The sequence below is a fragment of the Phodopus roborovskii genome, unplaced genomic scaffold, assembly GCF_943737965.1.
Source record: "Phodopus roborovskii unplaced genomic scaffold, PHOROB, whole genome shotgun sequence".
NCBI lineage: Eukaryota > Metazoa > Chordata > Mammalia > Rodentia > Cricetidae > Phodopus > Phodopus roborovskii.
Window position 1 is genome coordinate 9,777,474 of NW_026126413.1, and position 25,027 is coordinate 9,802,500.

A 25,027-nucleotide genomic window follows, 5' to 3' on the forward strand; every position below is an offset into this window, starting at 1 on the left:
TCCTAACACAATAAAACTCATTAAAAAAATAGACAAAGGCTATCTCTCTCTCTCTCTCTCTCTCTCTCTCTCTCACACACACACACACACACACACTTGCCAAATGTTTTTCAATCGAGTTTTTTTACTTTATACAAAAAAGAATCCAACATACTCTTGACCCACGTTTGAAGGTTAAAACGTGAAACTTCAAACACAGCTTGGTTATCATTGCACCTAAGCTAAATGAGATGGAAAGACGTAGGAAGAGAAAGAAACCTGAATGGTGAAGTTCTGATGTATCAATCCGTTCCTCTCTGTGGTCCCTTGTGCCCAGACACGCGGGCATGGCATGCAGGCTCCCATCAATGTAATACTTGAGGTCATAGGTATTTGGGGAATCTGTCCTTCTTTTAAAAACCTTTTTAGAGGAAACACTCAATGCTTTACTCCATGATAAGGATCATGGGGTGTTAGGAATTGAAATCTCATTGACTTCACAGTTGTTGCCGTTTTTAAGGCCTCCTAGTGCCCCTTGACACCAAGGTGGCCTTGCCGGCTGGAACTTAAATAACTTCTGCTATTTACCTTGAGACCGTATAACAGAAAACCAAGAATCAAGTCGACTCCCCTGACTGCTGTACCTACAGACTAGCACCTTGTTTCTGTACCTTTTGTTGCATTGCTATGACCCAGATACCTCGAGAGACCACTATCAGCTTTATCAATACATCTTGATATGAGTTACTCATTTCCCATGTAACCTTACACATCTTGTGACTCTCCCTAGACCCCGGAAAAGGCACTGCAGGCAGAATAGCGATCTCCAGAAGCAGTGTGGAGAATGACTCTCATGTCCTGCATCTCCATAGATCTCTGTCCTTGCTGTCTTGCAGGTAAAGTAACTATTTTATAATGGTGATACCCATGCTTTTTATACAGCCAAGCTGAAGCAAACTGCCTAGTGAGAAAGCTGTTAATGGTAGCACACCCCGCAAGGGCCTCAAATAGAGACCTGTGCACAACAGCCTAGTTAACCGGGCTGAGACAGTGTCACTAGACATGACCTTTGTGACAGGGTAATGAGAAGACCCTGTCTGAGAGTGTTTTGCGTGTTCACATTGCTGTAAAAGACTAGGTATGGTTTTGTTGGTTGTGTGGTCCTTGGCGGTGACTTTTCTAAACCGATGTCCACACAGAGCCACTGAAGAGAGTCACCTCAAAAAGAGTAGGGGCTGAGAGGAGACCCCTGTAGCTTCTGCTACACAGAACATCACCAGCACTGTGACATGGGACACTGGTGTTGCTGAGGCTTTACTGGGGAGGGGTCAAGTACACTCCCAGGTGCCTTTGGAAGAAATTCTTCAGCAACCAGTGTTTGAAAAGAAATGGGGGATCCAATCTAAACATTAATTAGAGCTACTATCTTCCTGTCTCTCAAAATCAGGGCACGTCTGGGTCTACATCATTCTGAAACCCCAGGGAGAATTCTGAACCTTATTTCAAAATTACTGTCAACAGAAAGCATGTTGCCAAAGAGTAAAGGACAAATAATCATTTAGAATGTCAGCGTGTGTGTGGAAAGGGTCGGGGAGATAATGGATGTGCTGCTTCCCGAAAATAAAATGGACAAAGTATTGGCTCTGGGTTTCAGCAGGAAACCATTCTTCTTATGGATCTCCTAAAACCTGACGTTTGCAGATTAACATGTTTTTCCTATAGCACATTCACGTGCATTGTATCATCGGGCCTTCACAGTAGCACTGTAGGATAGATACAAAAACTATTATCCTGCTTAGTGCTTGGAGCATAAAGATGTGCCTGTGGTTAATATAGCTTGCTGGGTCATTTGGGGAAGCTTTAGGTAGGAGAGATTAGAACGTGGGTCTTTGGGCTTTGTCCTCTTGACCAACTGCAGTGTACCAGGGTGAATGTGCCTGGTGCTGGAGCTGGAGGAGTAACCAGAGCCTTCGAGGACCTTGTGTTCCTGACTAAAGACGGATAACAAACAAGTGCAAATGGGCTATTGTCTGTGGCAACGGCTCAAAAAGTATGCCAGGGTATGGGTAGGCTGAAGAGAGATTTGAAAAAGATAATCAAAGAGAGCCCCAGTAAAGGATATGTTTGTTTTTCTGTAGTGTGAGAACCTAGCAGGCCAGGGTCCGGGGGAAGCTGGTCTAGATTAAGGAACAACAAGAACACAGGTCCAGAGGCTGTGAAGAGACAGCAGTTCTAGGAGGTTCCGAAGGCTGGTGTCACCTAGAGCTCAGTGACAGAGAGAGAGAAAGAATGAGTTGATCTTGGGGAGGAAGCAGGCCCAGGGACAGGATTTGTAGATGAAGTGACGCTCCAGTGAAGGATTTGGCACACGGAGTAGATGTGCTTGGAGTGGCGTGTCTTATTCACTCACCAACAATGGGCCAGAGGGAACAAGGGAGCTGTTTCTCACGCAGGCAAAGCTGATATGGCTTGGGTTGGAGTGGCTCCAACAGAGTGAGAAAGGGAACCAGTGGACCCTATAGCATAAGACTATTTATTATGCCTTCCTGCTATGAAATCTCCCTACCACTTACAGGTGAACAAACAAAAACTCTACTAGAAGCACAAGGCTGGTTATGACTAAAGCACAAAAGAAACTGGCCCTGAACAGAAAAACCCTGCCAGCTTACATAGTTTCATGACCCCAATTACTCTTTGAGCAATTAAACATGCTTCACAGAGACAGAAATTCCAAAGTTTGGTTGTATGGACAACTGGTGAGGTTTCCAGTATGAAATATTATAGTTATCCCAACACAGCCAAGGCGGCTTTCCCCACACAGCTGCTATCCAGGGTCACCCTGCCTGCTGGGCAGAATTACACATTTCCTGATGAAAAAACCAGAGATGTTCCTTTAGCTAGATTGTACTTCGTGTGACTTAGTATTTCCTAAACACATGTGGCAGATCTTTATAACACCCACTTATTACTCCCAGTTCCTCTAGACCTCTGAAAGACTGGAAGGGGAAGGTTGAGTTGTGGTTGGTGATAACTGGACCATAGTTGAAATTCCTGGCCCCAAAGTGGGTTATGTATCTTCTGTGGCTCATTTTCTCATCTGTAAAAGCAGCAATAATGGTAGTACCTAACCCATGGATTTTCTGGACAATATAAGTAAGTAAGTACAAATAACACTGCCATTTTTATAGACCATTAAGAAGGGACAGGCATGTGTCCATGGACTATGACAACATGAAGAAATGTGTTGACTCTGGTCAGGCCCCTCTTGGTGGTTGGGAGTGGGGAGCCAGGCTTTCCTGGATGTCACCATGAGGAGTCTACATAAGGGAGCGGGGATCCTGCCCTCTGTTGAGTCCTTTGATGAACAGCGGTTGGCTGAATGCAAATCACCACGATCTGAAGGTGTCCTCCTCAAATTCATGTTCTGCCAATGGGACAGAAGTGACAAGATTAGGAGGTTGGGGATGCATTAGGGTAGAGCTGTCAGGCAGGGGATTAGTGACCTCGTGCGGGAGTTGGTCGCCCCCTCCCCCCCCCACTTCTGCCTTCTGCCATGGCAGAGTGCAATAATAAGGCACCATCTTGAAAGCTGGGTGAGCCATCACTAGATGTGACTCAGTACTTTGATCTCAGCTTCCAAAACTAAGTTCCCATTGTTGATAAAGTCCCCAATTGATGGTGGTTTGTCATAGCAGTGGCAGCAAACCAAGACACTCAGTGTAATGGAGAAAATGTGTTCCCAGCACCCCAGGACTGAAAATGAGGGTCTAACAGGCAGGCGGGCTCCTTTGAGGGCTGTGAACTCGGTCACCTTTAAAGTCTTTTCAGCCTTAAGATTTTACATTTAGGTTTCTTTGGGAACTGTAGATGTGTTAACTGTAGCTTTTTCTAGGCTGCAAAGGCCTAGAAAAAGAAACTCTATGATTAAGTGTTTTTGTTCCTGTTCAAAAACATGTTTTCTGCTGTTAGAAAACCTTGAACATCTTGCAGAGCTAGTTGGGAACAGGATTGGTCATAATATACTGTAAATGGAAGAAACGGTGACTCCATGGTGAAGCTGCTCTTAGGGCAAACCTAAGGGGTGGGGGCAGGGATCACGGAGGACATCTTTCTCAAAAAGAGGCTGGAAGGACATGGTGTCCGCAGAATGTCGTGCCAAGTTACAGATCACTGTGAGCTCTATTTTCTGCTGCTGGCTTTTCTGACATCCTGAATTGTTGTTTTATTTTGTTTGGTTTTAATGAAATGAGAAGGAAATCCCTTTCCCTTGTAAAGGCTTACCCTTTCAGGGCTGTTCGTCGTCCATGTTCATTGTCATTGGCCCCACCCACGAGGCTCTTGTTTCTTGCCTAGGGGTCCTGTTTACCTACTTCACGCTGTGACAACTACTTGCCTTTGCCATATTTCTTTTAGGCTAGAACAAAGAGAGTATAACCTCAGAGAGAAACTTGTCTTCCAACTCCTTTGCATAGCTCTTGAGGTACTGTGGGGGTGTCACGGAAATGCACTGGAGCTGAGTCATCCTCCCACCTAATGGCCACAGTCCAGAATTCTCTGTGGTAGGTGATGAGCGAGCCATCATAGAGAGCCGTGGCCTCACTGAGATCAAGCACTGTGTTAGCATCAGGCCCCCTCTGGGTGGGAGGAGACTTGGGTTTTTATTTATTTTTGTTTCTTTTTGTTAAGTATGCTCATCTTTATATTTCTGTCCTTGCGTGGTGATGATTGATAACTCTACTTTGTAAGGCTTTAGAGAAAAACAAATCCGGACATTCCCCAAGTTAATAAGCTTCTCACGTCCTATTTTTCAAATTGACACATAATAAAACAAAGTTTAAAGGCTTGAAGGTGGGTGTGTGGAGGGGAATGTTCTCTGCCTGGAGAGAGATTTCATCTGGAAAGTTCCTAAAATACTTGGGAATTCTCAGACAGCCCAACTGCATAGCGACAAGATTGAGCCAGGCATCTCTGGTGACCGAATCTAGGATGAGCTTTCTCTGCTTCCTTTAAAGGATCCCACTGGCTGAAAACTGGCTAATACCTTCGTCCGCTCACTGAAGCCTGGGCCTGGGGTCCCCATTGGTTAATTCTCCATGCAGATTCTCTCTCGAACAGGTATAATGTCTGATGAATGAACTCCATCTGCCTCTCTTTCAGGACAGTTATGCAAGACCTTCCAGTTCGAGCATCAGTCAAGGGCTGAACTATTATGGAAAATATGGAGAACTGTTCTCTCAAGTGACAGGGTTGTGTAGAGGGCAGAGTGTGTCTGCAGAGGCTTCCTGGCTTCAAGCTCCAACTACTACACTTTCCACATCTGGATCTTAGACAATGTGGGGTTTTTTGTAGAATTTCATTTTAATTTGAGACATTGGTAAAAATGAGTTTAAAGTCAGGGAGTTGGGAGAAAGCCCATTATTCACAAGGAAGGGACATCGCAGCCTACATTCCATGACCAGAATGTACTAAAGGACAGCACCCAGCACAGTGCTGGTAGGCTCCCACCCAGAGAAGCTTTGTCTCTCTCTCACACACACACAGACACACACGCACACACACCATCACGGAGAAGTTCCCTTCCATGGGGGGAGAGGCTTCTGCCCTTGCTCTTAGGTAGTTTTTTATTTGCCCCATGTGCCTCAGTTTCTTTTCTTACAAAAGACAGTATTGACAGTTACCCCCTCACGTTTGATGTCTGTTGAAGGGATTGAGTCACACATACAGAAATCCGGAACTGTGTTGTAAGGATGTCCGCATCCACAAGTGTTTGGGGTGGAAGTCATGGAACACTAATTTTTAAAATACTGAACTCGTATCGAGGCTGCAGGAGTAGATTGGAAAGACAGGCGGTAGAACTGGCCTAGCTTACATAAGAGACACTGGTTCCAGTGCTGGAAAAAACAAAAACAAACAAACAAACAAACAAACAAAAAACAGATAAAAGGCGTAAGTGTAAATCTGGGCTTAAAGAAGTGTTTGCCATTATTTCTTATGATATTGCCATCTCCTACCTCAATCAGGGATAGGACAGCCATGTTCTTAACATTGTCTACATAAAATGACCTTGCGGACTCTGTTTTAACAAGCTCAGGGGCTGGTGAGATGGCTCAGAGGTTAAGAGAATATATTGCGTTTGCAGAGGACCTGAGTTCAATTCCCAGCACCTATGTCAGATGGCTCACAACCCCCTGTAACTCCAGTTTGAAGAGACCCAAGGCCCCTTCTGGCCTCTGTGGGCACTTGCCTTCATGTGCACATATCCCTACACAGATGCGCGTGCATGCACATAACTACGAAACAGAAGTCAATCTTTTAAGATCGATAAACTCAGTGAATCCTGTATAATTAGTGTACTGAAAGGGTTCCAAGATGTGTTAAACAAGTTGGCCATGGGTAAGCAAAAGCCTTATAGATAAGGGAAGGTCTTGGAAACCTTTTATTGTTACTAAACTTTTCATGAACTCCATATGCAGCATATAATTTAAGACGCTGGGAGCTGGGAGACTGGCTTTCTAAATCTCATATTGAGTAAAAACACCTGACCTTAAGAGAAGTTAACAAGATACAGCTAGCTACAGGGTTCCCCCAGGGTCGTCAAGCTCAGCTCTGTGGCACCGTAAAACCCAACGCTACCCCCCTCCCACCTTCAGGGTCTGAAAGCTCTGCAAGCTCCTGAGAAGCGCTGTAAGAAGGAAATTCTTTGATTGTTTTTGTTTTTGAGATTTTGTTTGCTTTTGGTTTCTGTGCATTAGTGTTTTCCCGTATGTATGTCTGCGCACCACAGGTGTGCAATGCCCTCTGAGGCCCGAAGAGGATTCGGAATCCTCCGGACAAGAAGTGACAGATGTTTGTGAGATTCCATGTGGGTGCTGGGTATCAAACCCGGGTCCTCGGGACGAGCAGCCAGTGCTCTTCACCACTGAGTCATCTTTTCAACCCTCAGTTCTTGGTCTGTAAAAGCTGAAACTTACTCAGAGCTTTTCTCTGGGCATCTTACTCTCGTTGCTGATTTACTCTCCCCTCCTTCCCTGAGGGAGGAGCACCCTCTTTCTCCGATGGCCCAGGGCTCCAAGAGCGCTAGCTTAGAAGATGGGTGGCCGGCTGCTGGTGCCTGTAGCCACCGGCTCTGCATGCAGGCATCGGCACTTAGTCGCTGTCTATCTTGGCACCCAGTGCTGTTGCCCCCTGGCTCTAGCAGTCCTGGGGAGATCACGAACTGAGGAAACGCTTTGTGTCTTCCCTGTTGGGACTTCAGAGAGAAGTGATCTCCTCTTGAATCATTATAGAAACCTTGCTGTCATTTCTTCTTCTGGTTTGATTGTCACGGTTAGGAACTTGTGTCTATATGGTGACAGACTCCACAAGACAAGAGGAGATTCTCTTCTTCTATTGGAAGTCATTCATAATGTAACTGTTCAATACTCCCAGCCAGCAAGCTGCTTGCCTGCCCACAAGCCTACAGAGGATGGTAGCCAGTCACTGTAGTGTTTACAGAAAGAGGTACTGTAGACTGGTCTCCTGGGAGAAGTTTGGTCAGCTTAAGGGCCAGTGCAGCCTAGCCCACCCTTCAGACTCCTCAGGTAGGGCCTCGGAGCTCATTTACATCCTTAGTGCTTGAGGTATCAGGGGTTTCCCTGGTCTGAGCTGCAGGTGACAGGAAGGTGGGAGGGGCTATAATTTATAGGCGTGGCCACCTTTGCCCCTGCAGCTTGTGAGCCTGGGACCATGTTGGCCTCTGCAGGGCCCAGCACAAGATGTTCCTGCAAGAGGAGACCAAGGCTGCAGCCAAGGCTGGAGATTTTATTCTCCTTAAGCCTCCTGGAGGAGCTTTCTTTCCCTCTGTTAGTACCCAGGATACAGGACTGGTTTCTCAACACAAGCACCTGGAAAGAGGCCAGCATCCCTGTTTAAGAAGGGGCAGGAACTCATTAAAATCTGAGGGCATGCCTCCTCTGAGTCCTTTTACTTCTTTTTTTTTTTTTTTTTTTTAACTCCTTTGTTCTTTGTGAATTTTATACAGCATGCTTTGATCATATTCACCTTTCACCTTCCTTCCCCCAATTCTTCCCAGGCCCCCCCCCCAGCCACCCAATTCTGTGTCCCTTCCCCCACAGTGACTTGGGGCAGGGCACTAACACACTGGGAAGTGCTTCTTTCTAACCAAACCCAGCCAGCCAGACAAACTTTTCATCCTCAAAGGTCCCTGGGGAGGGGACAGACAGACATTCAGAGAGCCAGCACAGGCCCGGGCTGCCCCAGTGCCCCCCCTTTTTCTTTTAAAACTCACTCCTGTCCCTGACCAGAAAAGGCCAGAGCAGGGAGTAAGAGCCATTCCCGACGGCTTTCTGGAGCACACGCCCCACAGTCCATTGCCCAGTCCTCCGGGACTGGCCTGCTTTGAGCAGCTACCCTTGCTTCCTGACAGCTCAAACTCTCCAAACCTAGGGCTGGACCTAAGAAGGGCAGGAACATAGACACCGAGGCCCCGGCAATGGCAGAGAGCTGGCGCTTACCTTTTCATGTAAATGTGAAGATGGTAGTTAGGATAACCATGGCATGCAACTCTGGGAGCTTGTGACAGTCTCTTTAAACATCTTCTCATGTGACCAAAGGGAAGATTAACTTATGTGAATGAATTAAGATGCCCTGGACCTATAAAGTGTACTCAGAATTGACTCATCTCCTATGTTGTTTTATCACAGCACCTCTGTACATGTGTGCTCAGCCTTCTGAGTCTGCAAACTGACCTGGCCTGCAGAATCTCATCCCCTCTGGCCACATCTCAGCCACACCCTCTGTGGCCGCCCGGGGTCCCTTTCACAGCTCACTGCTATCTTCTCCATACTCAGCCTGGCCACCAGGAATTTCAGTTCCACAGTCCAGTCCTCACCTCTCCCCCAAGCTTCAGTGTGGAAATTCGGAAGGCACTCAGGCTCCATGCAGTCCTGGCTTCCGTCTGCACAAATGGAGTGACCATTTACTCCGAATCTAGTGAGAGGATTGGACTTCTCACATTCACATTCAAAGATTGGCTCTTAAACTTACGTCAGATCTACCTACCCTGCCTTCTCCTCCACTGCCAGGTCCAGACAGCATCCTTGTTGAATGAGGGCCGGCTCGGGGTCTTGTGCCACGGTCACGTCTTAGCTTTTGCTCTTCCAAACACACACAGTCTTTGAGTCTTGGCCACTCGGGGTCAAGGTCAAGGTTTCTGACGACTGTTACAATGCTGTGAAAAACAGACTCTTCTACAGGCAAGGCAACACACTGTAAACCCAAGGCCGTTTTTATTGCTTCACTCTGAATGAGTGTTTTTCCAGTTTGAAGGCTATATTGCCGATCCCAATGAGGAAATGGGAACTAACAGAGAAAGAAATAAGGTTTGTGCAGTTTTTTCAATCTGTACATTTTATAGTCTGTCTGATGTGATTTCTGAATGGGGTTCTCTGGTCGTTTCCTAACTTAAGGCCTCCATTATCAACTTCTGAAGAGCAAATAAAGTTCAATGATGTTTTTGCCTCAAGGGAGTCACTGTATCCCTGAGGGTCTCTTGATTCATCTAGTTCTCTCAGCTTCAACCCAAACCACAGAAATCCTTTCTCAAATATAATATGCTGAGACAAAACACAGACTATAATTGACACATTGTGTAGTCAGCCTTCTGTATCGGTGGGTTACTTGTCTGCATATTCAGCAAAACTCATTTAGAAAACCTGAAAAAGAAAATTCTAGAAACTTCCTAGGAACAAAATTTGAATTTAAATCCACGTGAACAATGTTGTGAGTACCACATTAGGTATTGTAGATGACCTAGAAACAGAAAAAGGTAGGAAATTGTGTATAGGTTATATGCAAATATTAAGCCATTTTATCTAAGGAACTTGGACTTCTGTGGATCTTGCCCATTGCCTAGAGGTTCTGGAACCAGTCATCCACCATATTAGTGAACAACTATGATTGTTATTGTCTACTGTTTGATAATCAACATCTCTCCAAATGACTGTTGACTATCACAAAGTTCCCTGACAATGTATTTCTACATCATTATCTCTGGATTTGTTCAAAGACTTTGCTTCCTTTATCTCTGGGTTCAGTGTTCTGAGGGATGTATGGTAAGTGGCACCCAGTAATCTTCAGATAAACTGAATTGGTTTTTCTCTTCCTATTAGTTAATTAACAGTCGCCATCCCTTTCTCCTCTGCAGAATGAAGATATTCAGATGTTGCTTTAAATACACCCTCCAGCAGAAGATCTTTGTCCTGTTCTTAACACTGTGGCTGTTCTCCTTGCTAAAGCTTCTAAATGTGGGCCGGCTCCTCTTCCCTCAAAGAGACATTTACTTAGTTGAATATTCCCTAAGTACCTCCCCTTTTGTAAGGAACAGGTTCCCGCCTCTCCGGGATGAAGTCAGGTATGAAGTTAACTGCTCAGGGATCTATGAGCAGGAACCTTTGGAAATCGGCAAGAGTCTGGAAATCAGAAGACAAAACATCATTGACTTGGAGGATGATGATGTTGTGGCAATGACAAGTGACTGTGATGTTTATCAGACCCTAAGACGGTACCATGAGAAGCTTGTTTCAAGAGAGGAGAAGGACTTCCCAATAGCTTATTCCCTGGTCGTCCACAAAGATGCAATTATGGTCGAAAGACTAATTCATGCCATTTACAACCGGCATAATCTTTACTGTATCCACTATGACCTTAAGTCACCGAACGAGTTCAAAGTCGCCATGAACAACTTAGCTAAGTGCTTCTCCAATATTTTCATCGCTTCCAAATTGGAGACTGTGGAGTATGCCCATATTTCCAGGCTCCAGGCTGATTTAAATTGCCTATCAGACCTTCTCAAGTCTTCAGTTCAGTGGAAATATGTCATCAACCTCTGTGGCCAAGACTTTCCCCTGAAGTCAAATTTCGAATTAGTATCAGAGCTGACAAAACTCCAAGGACAGAATATGTTAGAGACGGTGAAACCTCCTACTGGTAAAATGGAAAGGTTTACTTATCACCATGAGCTCAGACCGGTGCCTTATGAATATATGAAGCTCCCAGTGAGGACAAACATCTCCAAGGAGCCGCCCCCTCATAACATTGAGGTGTTTGTAGGCAGTGCCTATTTTGTTTTAAGTCAAGCATTTGTTAAATATATTTTCAACAGCTCCCTCGTTGAAGACTTTTTTGCCTGGTCTAAAGACACATACTCTCCCGATGAGCACTTTTGGGCTACCTTGACCCGGATACCTGGAATACCTGGAGAAATTTCCAGATCAGCCCAGGACGTGTCTGACCTACAGAGTAAGACCCGCCTGGTCAAATGGAATTACTACGAAGGCTTTTTCTACCCCAATTGCACTGGCTCACACCTTCGAAGCGTATGTATCTTCGGCGCTGCAGAATTACGGTGGCTTATAAAGGAAGGGCATTGGTTTGCTAATAAATTTGATTCTAAAGTGGACCCTGTTTTGATTAAATGTCTAGAAGAAAAGCTTGAAGAGCAACAGAGAAAGTTAATCACTACGTCTTCAGAAAAGTTCATTACAGATAGAAATCCCAAAGTCAGACATCATAATAAGATGGCTATGGAACTGGGAGTGTCTGATACAAAGAGTTAAGTAAAATGAAGCTGTGGACCCATGCCTTGCCCAACACCATCTGAACTTATTAACACTCCAAGGCTGAACTGTCTATAGAATTCTATGCATGGACGTCAAGCGTGCAGTTGGTTGGTTCTTAACTGCTGGTTTTTCTTGTCGTCTTACTAAGACAGAGATCTTAAATGTTTAGTGACATCACATTTTTTGGGCACCTAACAGTGCACCAGGCACTTTATCAAGATACATGCAGGGATGAAACCTAAGTGGTAATTGATTGTGCCCTCAGGAAGCAGTGTTTACCCTCCTAATGTGGCGACTGTAGTGTTTTCCAACAATGAGGGTGCTACCGAAGGTGACTTTGGAGTATGTGCTAATCACAGCCACTAGTCTCTGAAAGGGCGGCAACATGAATCCAGTACGCTACCTGTTTCTTAGTCCAGCAACTGAAACACTTTTGAACTGTTAGACTATTAGGAGTCTACTACCTCAGAGAAATTCAAGGAATCGTCTGATCGCCTGCTTGCCAAAGTGTAATTTACCTTTTGGTGCCTCACTTTTTGATTTTGGCCAGAGGGCAATGCTGTTGGTGTGATATCTGTAGGGTATGATTGTCTGAGAAGGCAGAGGAACAAATGCCTTCTTTGCATGACAATGGTGTCATGAACGGCTTCACTTTTAATTCACTTGCTCTTTAAAGCACACATTCTGATGAAAATAAAACTGAGTTCTGCATCAAAATGTCACACACCAGCACCCCAGACCTCAGCCTTTCATCTTACACGTTAACATTGTAGATGAGATTGTGTCCTTGCTGCAGTGACATGCTTCTGATGGGGTTGGCGGTTCTATGTAACTATCAAGTCAGTAAGTTTTCCTAGAAAGAGTTTGTGAAATATGACAGCTTTCTCAGTTGGCTATTGTGGTCACTTACAACTTTTTCTTTTCCAGCAAAATGGAATTCAAATTCAACTCAAAATGATAAACACTACTTAGTTTTATTTTTTATATTATTTTCTTTGTTTTATAAATACTCAGCTTAAGAGAATCATTTACAGGCCCACACAGACACACACAGGGGCGGGGTGGATCGAGGCAGACAGATTGACTGACTCTATTGTGCGTTGTGTTTTGAGGCAGAGCCCTGAGAGTAGGCTGCAGAATTTCACCGGTCTCTGGTGAAAGTGGGGCATATGTAAAAATTCAATGTCAGCCCCAGTAACTGTCAAGGCCAAATAAGACTATCTGAAAGACTGAAGAACTTATCTTCTAAAGTTTCTGTGCCCCGCATGAGATGCACTTGGTGTATTTAACCCTGTGTAACACTAATTACCCTGTGGCACCATCTTTTCCTCATCTTTTTTTTTTTTTTTTTTTTTTTTTTGGTAGGGAACATTGGTTTTTCAAGACGGGATTTCTCTGTGTAGCCCTGGAGGTCCTGGAACTCTTTCTGTAGACCAGGCTGGCCTCAAACTCACAGAGACCCACCTGCCTCTGCCTCCCCAGTGCTGCTGGGATTAAAGATGTGCGCCCCCACCTCCTGGCTTCAATTCTTTTATCTTTAACTCACTTCCCACCTCCTTTGATGCCCTGTAAACTATTTTGTTCCCCAGAAAATAGTTGTTGCTGAATCTCTATCCTTAAAGGCAAGCTTCAGAGGAACTGGAGGACGTCTCTGCTGCTGTTAAGAACACTTGCTGCCTGAAGGACAAGTTACTTGGGAAAAGGATTTCTATTTTTGTTTCCACAGAAAATGAAAAGATGTGGATTCCTTCCAGACTAATGTGGTTTTATCACGCCAGACCACCTGAAACAGAGTACCAGGTGATCCTACATTCAAAACAGCTGGACAAAGCAGCCCTACAGACTACAGCCAGGATTTCTGAATCTTCTTCGAATCCCCCATGACAGCGCCCCTTACCAGCAGGAAGTAGTTTGGAAAGAACGACGCCCAAATTCCCAAATATTGTGTATAAATGTTTGTTTTCATTTAATTGGACTTTGTTATATAAAATAAAAAAAAAAAAAAAAAAAAAAAAGAACACTTGCTGCTCTTGCACAAGACCCAAATCTTGTTCCAGGCACCCATACCAGGTGGCTCACAACTACCCATAATTCCAGCTCTAGGGAATACATTGCCTTCTTCTGGCCTCCAAGGGCACCTACAGCCATCTACATATACACACACACATGCATGCACATACATGATCACACATACATACATGAACACACATGCACACCTGTGCATGCACACACACACACAGAGAGAGATGAATTATAAGCTTTTAATGAGTTTGAGTTGCACAGAGAACCTGCCCAGGTCTAGAGGCCTGAAGGAACTGCCATGCCACTCTCTGTAGGCTTCTGTTCTCTGAGCACACAGATACTTCGCTGAGATTCACATGAAATGCCACCTGCAGTGGAGACAAATTTTGAAATATCACCAAGAGAGGCTACAGTCACAGGGGAACCCCTGCCACCAAATTCAGGTCTGAGAAAAAGGTCTGTCGGGGCATGAGTAGTTTCTTCTAGAGACGGTAGCATTAACATGTTAGCTGACTGGTTTACGTGGGGAATGAGGATGAGAGATACTTCACTAGCCATTCAGAGTCAAATTCCAAAGGTCTCAGGTTAAGAAAATGCGCTTTTTTAAAAAAATGAATTTAGTCATCAAATAGAATGTATGTACAACAAATAAGTAGCATGTACTTGGTCCATTGTCTTTCTGGAGAGAAAGGCCCTGATTCCTGTTGATGAGAAAGTGTCTCAAGTTGCCCCATGCTTTAATGCTATTTTCAAGTGGGCCATGGTCAGGCACAGCAGTAGCAATGCTTTCCTTTCCTCGTGGACACGTTTCTGGACTCAGAAATGTCAGCTGCTTGCCTTTCAGGAAGCTTGCCAAAGCACAGGCTCTTGCCCCGGGAAACTTGCAGGGTTCCCATTTGCCTTCAGAGTTAATTCTTGCAAAAAACTTTTGCTATACGAGTCCTTTCCCAGTTGGAGACTGTTCAACGCTGCTTTATAATCGTTCTTTGTATAGTATTTATTGAATTTAGACTCTAATTTAAAGATGAGAGTTTACAAATTTTGTTTGAATATTAGAAGAATAATGAAAGCTGTCAAAATATATTATGTGATCAATCTACTGTACCATAGATACTATGCATACTGAAGAACCAGTATTGCTATTTTTGTTTTGCCTATCTTAAATAAAAATATCATTGAAACTTAAAGATTTCAGAACTGGAGAGATGCCTCAGCAGTTAAGAGCACTGACTGCACTTTGGAAATAAGTATGGTGGGTCCTCAGGAAAATGGGAATCAGTCTACCACAGGATCCGCTAATTCCATTCTTAGGCATATACCCAAAAGATGCACTTTCATACAAGGACATCTGTTCAACTGTGTTCATAGCAGTATTATTTGTAATAACCAGAACCTGGAAACAACCTAAATGCCCCTCAACTAAAGAATGGATGGAGAAAATGTGGTACATTTACACAATGGAGTACTACTCAGCAGAAAAAAGACAAAACAAAACAATATAAAAAAAAAACAATGGAATCTCGAAATTTGAAGGCAAATGGATGAAGCTAGAAGAAAACATCCTGAATGAGGTAACCCAGTCACAAAAAGACAAACATAGTATGTACTCACTCATATATGGATTTCAACATAGAGCAAAGGATTACCAGCCTACAATTCACATCTCCAGAAAAGCTAGGAGACAAGGAGGAAGGGGAAAGGGACAATATCTTTCAAGCAAGTTGGGAGTGTGTGGGTAGGGGAGAGGGAGTTAGGAGAAAGAGAAGAGGAGGGCATGAGGGAGTAGGAAAATGAGTCAGGGAAAAAATAGAGGAGAGCAAGACAAGAGATAACACAATAGAGGGAGCCATTATAGGTTTAAAGAGAAATCTAGCACTAGGGAAATGTCCAGAGATCTACAAGGATGACCCCAACTATCTGAGCAATAGTGGAGAGCCTACCTTAAATGCCCTTCCCAGATAATGACATTGATAACTACCTTATGTGCCATCCTAGAGCCTTCATCCAGTAGCTGATGGAAGCAGAAGCAGACACCCACAGCTAAACACTGAGCCAAATTCCTAGGATCCAGTTGTAGAGAGGGAGGGGTGATGAGCAAAGGGGTCAAGACCAGGCTGGAGAAACCCACAGAAACAGCTGACCTGAACAAGGGGGAGCTCACGGGCCCCAGTCTGGTAGCTGGGAAACCAGCATAGGACCAACCCAGATTCCCTGAATGTGGTGTTAGTTGGGAGGACTGGGCAGTCTATAGGGCCTCTGGTAGTGGATCAGTATTTATCCCTAGTGTACAAATGGACTTTGGGAGCCCATCCCACATAGAGGGATACTCCCTCAGTCTAGACACGTGGGGGAGGGCCTAGGCCTGCTCCAAATGGTATGACAGACTTTGAAGATCCCCCATGGAAGGCCTCACCCTCCCTGGGGAGCAGAAGGGGATGGGATGGGGTGGGGGGACAGGGGAGGAGGGGTGGGTGAGTGAACTAGGACTGACATGAAAAACAAGCTTGTTTCAAATATAAATTTTAAAAAGAAAAATAAAGTAAAAAAGTGCACTGGCTGCTCTTCCAGAGGACCCAAGTCCAATTCCCAGCACCTTTGTGGCAGCTCAGACCCATCTGTAACTCTAGTTTCAGGGGATCCAACATCCTCTTCAGGCCCTTGCAGGCACCTGGCTCACACATGATGGAGGGGCATAATATACACACAGATAAAACACTCATATACATTAACTGATAAGTTGAAAGTTAAAGATTTCTCTTGACTTCCAGAATGTGAGTATATAAATGCTTATGCATTTCATGGGAAATGAAATGACAATCTGGGGAGTGGAAATTGAACGCATTTGTTAAGTAAATGAAAATCAGTTCTATTGATGGTGTTCTTCTTCAATTGTTTTCTTATCACTCTCTAAAGTTCCTTTTCTTTTTGTCTTCTTGTTTCGATTATGCTGCCGGTCTGTGTGAGTTCTCTGGCATTTCAAAATAAAATGTGCACCTCAAATTAAGCTCCTTGCACGGATGAGCTTCCCTGTCTCTCACATCCTGATCCCCACCTGTCCCTGCTGTTTGTCCCAATCGCCTAACAAGTGAGGAGTTCACTTCACGTTGGTGCGAAGGAGTGTATCACACTCAAAGTATAGACCCAGGAGCTCAGATTGCCTTGCCTGTCATCACTCACCACTTTGGTTTCTCCCCTAAGATTAATTATCGAGGTTTCTAAGGTTAATTCTCTTGTTTGCTTGATAACTTTCTGGGAGTTCTTGGAAGAGCCCTCTACATTAGTGCCCCTTAGTCCCTGGAAAATGGGACCTTTTTTCTCTTGGAAGAGTTCTTGGTTGAAAGTTCATGGAGAAGTAGGGCTGTCCACCACTGGTGTGGACCAGGCTTTTTCTTTTAGGTCATCAGCCAGCTCCCAAATCATGACATGGAGACTTCTTACTAGTTATGAATGCCTGACCTTATCTTTTGATGCTTGTCCCTCCAGCTCTTACAACTTACCCTGTTTCTCTTCGTCTGTGTTTGGCCTTAGGGGTTTTACCTTTCTCTCCTTCAGTATGTCTTACTTTCACTGCTTCTCCTATCTGGCTGTCTGATGGTTACCTGCCTATTTATTCTCTCTGCCCGCCAGCCCTGCCTCTCCTTCTCCTGCCTAGCTACTGGCCTTTTAGCTTTATATTAGACTAATCAGGTGCCTTAGGCAGGCAAGGTGAAACAAATATAACACATCTTTACATAGTTAAAATAATAATAGGAGCCTGGTTATAAATGTGAGGGGAAGTGTGGATGGAGGAAATGGCAGGTAAAGATACTAAGGAAAAGACAGACAGGAATAGGGTTGGGAGGTAGTTCTAATGAATACTGAATGCCCCAAGTCTATTCTTCAACATTCTAATATATCTAAATCAAAAGGGAGGAAAGGCAAGATACTTCTATATCAAGATACAAGAAACAAATAAACTTACTTCCTTAATTTTCTAAACATTCAGTACACTAAATCTCTTGTTATCTGGCTTTGAGGGTTGAGTAACCACACCTTAGACACAATATTTTGATATTTAGATAACACATCCACACCTAAGACCAAACATCCTACAGTAGCCATGCGTTAGACCTTTAAGTCTTATGACTTCAACTTTGTAAGAATAAGGATAGTTTTGAACTCTCTGACCTTAAGTCAAGATAAAGTGAAGCCATTTTTATGGATCACTACACCAAGCTTTGCTGGCAAGAAACTACCCTTTCTAATGTGGTAATAGTCACACACCTGACTTATCTATAGCTATGCAAGGGATTTATGTATCCTGTACATGGAACATGAACCTTTTCAACAAGGCCATTTTAGGAACCATCAACATAATAGAAATTAGCATTCTGCTGCCCTTGAGGATATGTCTAGCTCTTGCCAAATTGAGTTACCATACACAGCCATCAGAAACTTCAGGAACCACTGGGTACAGAATCACATGAAAGTGATTAGCTTAGGCTAGGATTAGTGGCACATGTCCCTATTCCCAGCACTTAGAAGGCAGAGGCAGGAGGATTACAAGTTTCCATGGCCAGCCTAGCCACTTTATAGTAAGACTTTATCTCAAATATAAAAAGGAAAAGCACTGTAGGATGGATTTCTACGGAAAGTTTCATACATTTTTGCTCTCTTTGCTGTCCATAAATCCATATCCAAATTAGAAATTTATAGTTACCTAACACCAGTTATGAGAAAATCCTCCCTGGCCTGAGCGAATACAAATATTATTGTAAATGTGCCCATATGACTGGAGGATAATGTTATGGTGTACATAATACCTTCATCTTCTTTTCAGACATATGCCTGGAATGGTGACCTAGGTTGATACATAGGAACTTCAGGCCAACCTTAGCCAGGCAACCTTCCTACAACAGCAGAGGCCTCTTGTGAGTGAGGACCGGTAGCCCTGGGTAAATGTGTTTGTGTTGCCATAGCTGGTGAGTGAGTGTGTGTGTGTGTGTGTGTGTGTGTGTGTGTGTGTGTGTGTGTGTAAGAACATCAAACAAAAACAGCTTATAACCATAAATCTAACATGCTGGTAACATAACTATAGTTACAGTTCTCTGAATGCTCTTCTAGTCTCAGTCATATGCACTTCTGACGTCTCTTCCCACTGCCCACATGGTGACCCCACTCTGTGGCTTCATGGTTTTTATGGCTATATAATGGTTATGATAGAATTCTTTCAGGCTTTCCTCGATTGTGGGCCATTTAGGCTATAAACAACTTGATTTATTTTTTTGTCATAGATAACACTAGTGTGAACAGCTTTGCAAATATAGTTTCTCCTTTTTATGTTATTATTTCCTAATTATGCATTTCTTTTTTTCTTTTTCTTTTTTTTTTTTTTTTTTTTTTTTTTTTTGCCAGTTTAACTTTTTATTGATTTCACATCACTTCCCATCTGCCCTCTACCCTTGCAGTGACCAGGGGGCAAGAATAAAACAAAAGAAAAATTTAAAAGAAAAGAAAAATCTCATCGTGGAAGCTATAGTAGACACAGTGGCCCTTTAGTCCACATATCATTATTTGCAAGTGTTCATGGCAATGAGTCATTGTTCTGGTTCGAGGCCTCTGCTTTTTGCTACACTTTTGATACTGGCCCTACACTGGGCTCCTCTTGGATGTCATCTTGTCTTGTGCCATGAAGATCCAGTAGCTTTGGGTCTTGTAAGACCAGCCCATTCACCTGCTCCAGCAGATCATAGATGGGGCTGATGTTGGGGTAGACCAACGCATACATAGCTCTGGTTCTGGGCCTGGGTGGTTGCCGGGTTGGTCATTCTGCCAGCTCTCCTTCATCCTCAACACCAGGGCAAGCCCTCCAGCACCGCTCCAGCCAGCTCACCCTATGTAGTCCGCATCAAGGGGCACAGCCAGTTCTCCTGTTCTCAAGTCCTCAGGGATGGCTCTCCCACACGTACACTGCCAGGCCCAGCTCTACTGTGTTGCACAGATGAGGTGTAGGGGCCACATTGCCCAGTGCTGCTGCTGGTGAAAGGCAGGGACAGCTCTCCCATCTGCCACAAGCCTTGAGGGGTGGGTGTGGGGGCTTCTCTACTTGCCCACACTACCATATGGCGATGGAGGGTTGGGATGGATCTCTCAAATTCACATTTTTGGAGCCAGCTCACCCACAACTCCGTCAACAGGATCAGCTCTACTGTGTTGCCCAGAGAAGGTTCAGGGTCTGTTGACCTGAGAGCTGCAGCTGCTGAGGGGTAGGGCCTAGCTCTTCTACCTCCTGACCCAGGGGCCAGCAAGGGGCAAAGAAGGGGAAGCATCTACCCTGCCCATGCTGGAGCATGGCTGGTGAGTACTGGGGCTAGCTGTTTCAAGTCTTTCTCTGTTCCACCAGCCAGCTCCCAAGTCACAACATGGAGACGTCTTATGAATTACGAAAGCTCGGCTTGTAGCTTAGGCTTGTATTCTAACTAGCTCTTAAAATTGAAATTAACACATTTTTTATCAATTTACTTTCTGCCGCATGGCTTTATTACCTTTGTTCTGTATGGCCCATGTGGCTTTCCTGCTTCCTCCATGTCTGGCTGGCAACTTTGCCTTCATTTTCCCATCATCCTCTCTGCCCTCCCCAAATCCTGCCTAGCTATTGGCCACTCAGCTTTTTATTAAGCCAATCAGAATGACATATCTTCACAGTGTACAAAAAGATGATTTCATGATGGCTAACTCTCACATTCACATCCTTGGGGTTGGATCACCAAGCCATTGCCAGCAGTGACAGCTCTACAGTATTGCTCAGGTGACATGTAGGGCCTGCTCTCTCCGGTGCTACAGCCAGCTCTCCCACCTGTGACAGGTGATGAAGAGTAGGGGGACGTTTCCCCCTCCCTCATTCTACTGTCTGGCAGATGAGGGGCACCCCTGTGGACAGGGTGAGTTCCACCGTGCTGCCTAGGTGAGGTGTAGGGGCCGCTCTTCCTAGTGCTACAGTTGGTGAAGGGGCTGTGCCAGCTCCCTCCCCTGCCATAGGCAGCAATGGCTGAGGGGGAAGGGCAACCTTCCCTCCCCCACTCACACCACCATGTGGCAGATTAGAGGGTGTGGGAGCAGCTCTCTCACTCTCATACCCTGAGGGCCAGTTCATCAGAGCCACCAACGAAACACCCCACCACCCACCACCCACCCACCACCCACCTGCCAGCCCTCAGCTCTGTCATACTGCCCTGCTTGCTCTCTCGGGTGCTGCAGCTGGTGAGGGGTAGACCAGTTCTCCCTAGTGTTGCAGCCAGTGAGGGACCAATTAAACTTTACGAAGCCCTATCCTCTCGGCCTTCAGTGGTAACAGAAGCCACAGACATCAACACAACCATGGCTGTGAAAGGGCCATGGGCACAGACATGGCTCGTGGCTGCTACTTAGGCCAGATAGCTCCATGGCACCAGGGAGGGAGCAGGCTGTCTGCCTCAGCCTACTCCCCACTGCCTCTTCCCACAGGACATGAACCGTTCTGTCTCTCTCTTCCATAATAGAGCTCATCTTCACAGTGCCTTGTGCTACTGTTCTCCTCCGTCCCGGGGTGAAGAGCCCAGGACTGGCATGTGGATATTTGTCTCCTGCTCAGTCTTCTAACTGTGCATTTCTAAGAGGCATCGTACAATCCTGAAAAGACTGGATTTTTTTTAATTGATTGCTTTTCAAGTATTACAAATCACCATGCCTGGGAGCTCTATCACACACTTGATTGATGTGTAGCAACTGTAATCTCTTACCTGTGGAGTAGAGTGTCAATTTGTTTGTTGTTAAATAGCTACTCTGATTCTGAAAATAAAGGACCTTTGTCTAAAGCAGAAACTAGATCTCATCTAAAAACCCAAAAGAAGATATTTTAATGCATGATTAATTCAGAGCTGTTTAGGAATAATGCTCCCAATAATAACTGACTCCATTCTAAAAAGGAGCTAGCGGTGTGTCCAATCTGTGGCATCGAGGGGGGCATGTGTCCTAAGACAGCTGCAAATGTTGCTCCATATGTTTATAAATCATCATATATCATTGGTAAGAGACTAGACATCCTTGAGGTCACCGGCTCCATTCTCCCTGGCTTCCTGGTCTCATTCTGAATAACAACTCCCTTTCCACTAGATGTGTCAAACACACTTAAGTGGAAGGCACTGGGCATCTGAGAGTGTTTGGAAGATGGCTCCCATAGTTTGCCTTCCCCTACTCCCTGAGCTTTTCTCGGTGGCCGCAATGCTTGCAATAGCTGGAATATCGTTAGTTATTTAGAACCATGAGCATGCACACTCATGAGGTACCTGCCTGTAATCCTATAATTAAGAAGATGGGAGCAGGAAGATCAGGAGTCCAAGGCTCTCCCAGCTATGGAGCCAGTTCAAGGCCAGCCTAGGCTACATGAGACCCCATCTCAACAACAGAACAAAAGTGTAAAAACTAAAAAAATGTGAACATGAAAGTTTTATGCAGGACAGAATAAAAAGATGACATCTGAATTATGCAAGACTTCAATCTCTTTAAACTCCAAATCCATTGAAGTCAAGTAGTCCTTTCACCTGGGTAGAAATCACATACCCTGAACTTTATCTAAAATCAGGCATTGCAGGAAAATTATGTCAATTTAGATTCCAGCTATCATATCATTGTTTTGTTCTTCAGACCCACAATGAATTTCCACAATTGGGAAAGATGTTTAGAAATATAACCATTTTGTAGCATATCAGATAATAATACTCAGCCTAAAATACATGTTTAAGTTCTAAGTACCCTCCACCCCAACTGTTGGAGGAGGATGGCTCCAGGGAATGAACCTGACCTTGCACATGTCAGGCAAGCACTCTATGGCTGAGCTGTATCTCCATACCCCAAGTCTGAGATTTCCAAAACTAAGCCATGTGGCACAGTGGCATACATACTCACACAACAATAATCAAATTTTAAAAACTATTATTTCCACTGATTACTTCTGCTGTCAGCTGTCATCAGGATGCAATAAAAGCATTTAAAAGTTGTGTTACCATATGTCTTTAACAAGCTGTCCTTTGTCCATGAGGGAAGTAGAAAATTACTAGGGAAAGAGTAGGTATGGAAAATCTGAAGATTTTGTTCCATGCCTCTGCAAAGCTGTGAACTACCATATAGGACTTGGATGAGGTTCTGGAGCCAAGGGCTATTGGAGAGACTTGGATTTGACAGTCATGATTTGCGAATGCACCAGCCTTGGGTGGACAAAAGAAGAGGACAATGCAAATCGCTAAGATGAATGCGTTTCTAAGATTTGGCTAGACTTTGCTTTGACATTCTTTCTATGGGGGTGGTGGAAAACAAAAACCAAACAAAACATCTTCCAGATGTCTGCTATGAACAGTCTTGACCAGGAAAGTTGTCTCTCCACTAAAGCAAACGTTCACAGACAATGTATTTAGAACCTTTTATTGAAAAATGTAGGCAAAGTGGTGATCATCTATCACAGTGACCACCAGGAAGGTGTCTGAAACAAAGCCCCATGGCTACTGTGGCAGTAGGAAGAGCACACATTGAACAAGAAGGTTCTGGGGCAAGGTACAAAATTAGTGCCAAATCCCAGACAGAAAATCTTTGAGTCAAAAGAAAAATTCATCAAAATAAAACCTGCTCTCCATAAACACGCATGCAATGTGGCATTTTTGTAAATGAGGACGATAGCAGTTCTAGCGGCTGATATGGACTGACACAGGGTGTGAAATTCCAACTGCCCTTCTGTTGGTTGCTGTCGTTTCCCTTCGTCTCAGATTTCAATGCACGGACCTTGTTAAGTGTTGACTCTTCAAAGGAAGTATTTGGTTTTGAATGAACATCAGCTATCCGCTCCTCGCTATACGAACCAGTCTTTAGCCCTGACTACACATGAGTATGAGACAGCATCAAAGCATAGAAACAATGGGAAAGGAGAACAATCTCATTTATAGAATCCTAAATTCAAAACGGGAAGGAATGACAGCAGAAGAGCTGAGTGAGAAACAGGGCAGTGAGACCAGCTTGTGTTTAGACAATATGGTACTGATGTGGCTATCCAGCATGGACAAAGATGGTTAACTCTGAGCTATATACAAGGGGACTATGTGTCAGTACAAAATGGCTACACTGGATGATATATACTATATATAGATAGATAGATACGTATATGTATATATATGACACTAGATATAATATATATATATATATATATATAGAGAGAGAGAGAGAGAGAGAGAGAGAGAGAGTATAAGTAATGATACTTTTATGAGGCCTGAGGCCCCTAGCCTTCACCTTTACCAGCCTGCCTATGTATGTATATCTGTAGGCCTCTGTGTCTATATGCAGTGGGTGTGTGTGTGGCTTGTGCCTGGGTGTTTCCCAGCATCTGTCTGCCTAGCAGTCTGTGTGATACCCTCAACCCAGTGAGGAATGTCACATCTGCTTGTGGCTTCTCGAATTCTCTGTAACCTCCCAGCTTCCCACAACCCTCCTCCTTTCCTCGAATTGGAATTTCATATGACTTTTCATGTGACCCACGCCCATTTGCTCTGTTATTTTGGTCCCATCCTGGTTTCAACCAGTGACTCTCTACACAACTATATTTTTTCCTTAAAACACTAACAGAGGACTATTTTAGTAACAAGCAGGCTTATGAACATAACTCCTGTGTGCTAGGATATTATTACTCTCTAGAATATGGTAATAGGTTTATATAAATACTACAAACAAAAATATTGACATTTTATTTTTATCCCCATACATATTAATGGGAACTATTCTATAAACCCAGGTCTATCATGGGGCATCACCTCACAAAGCATTGTCATATGAAAATCAGTACATAAATACACACTTTCTGTATATAAGTAATGAATACTTCCCTATGTATGCATAGTCCCCAGGTAGAACAGAAGAGAACTGGGAAGCCCTTGCTTTCAGTCTTTGGAAGGTAAATAAAATCCATCTGAACAAATTTTAAAAGATGAACATTGTAGAAAGGTGTAAACTATCCAGCCTCCTGTATGTATTACATTAGAATAAAACACATATGTGATGATGTATCTCTTGGAGGAAAGAAAAGAAATAATACTGAACAACAATGAAAATCTGAATTGATTAAAACTAGTACGTCCTTCTTCCATGGGTAATCAGGAATTCCCTGGAAGGAAACAGGTCTACAGTCCACAACAGTCCCTCAACACCTTAAACCAGCACCTGTTGGTGGTGACCGTGGTCTTCTCACACACTCCTATGTTTAACAGGTGTCAAAGGCATCTGTTCATGTTTAACATTACTGTATCATGTGACGAACTCTCTCTCACACACACCATAAATCTACATGCAACATCAGCTCCTATGACTCAGGAGCTCAAAGCTTTGGTAGATATTAGAGGTTAGCTGGTGACAAA

The 25,027-nt window shown here is 44.2% G+C and overlaps 1 protein-coding gene across 1 annotated transcript; it reads left to right on the plus strand.

Annotated features, from left to right (window-relative positions):
• The first annotated feature begins 773 nt into the window (after positions 1–773).
• On the plus strand, positions 774–11,637 carry Gcnt4 (glucosaminyl (N-acetyl) transferase 4). The gene is made up of 2 exons (XM_051183025.1): positions 774–875; positions 10,184–11,637. The coding sequence occupies exon 2, from the start codon at positions 10,185–10,187 to the stop codon at positions 11,592–11,594; it is 1,410 nt and encodes a 469-aa protein (XP_051038982.1). The 5' UTR covers positions 774–875; position 10,184; the 3' UTR covers positions 11,595–11,637.
• Positions 11,638–25,027: the final 13,390 nt, after the last annotated feature.

Coding starts and splice junctions, on each gene's coding strand:
- Gcnt4 (XM_051183025.1), top strand. CDS start 10,185: ATGAAGATATTCAGATGTTGCTTTAAATACACCCTCCAGCAGAAGATC.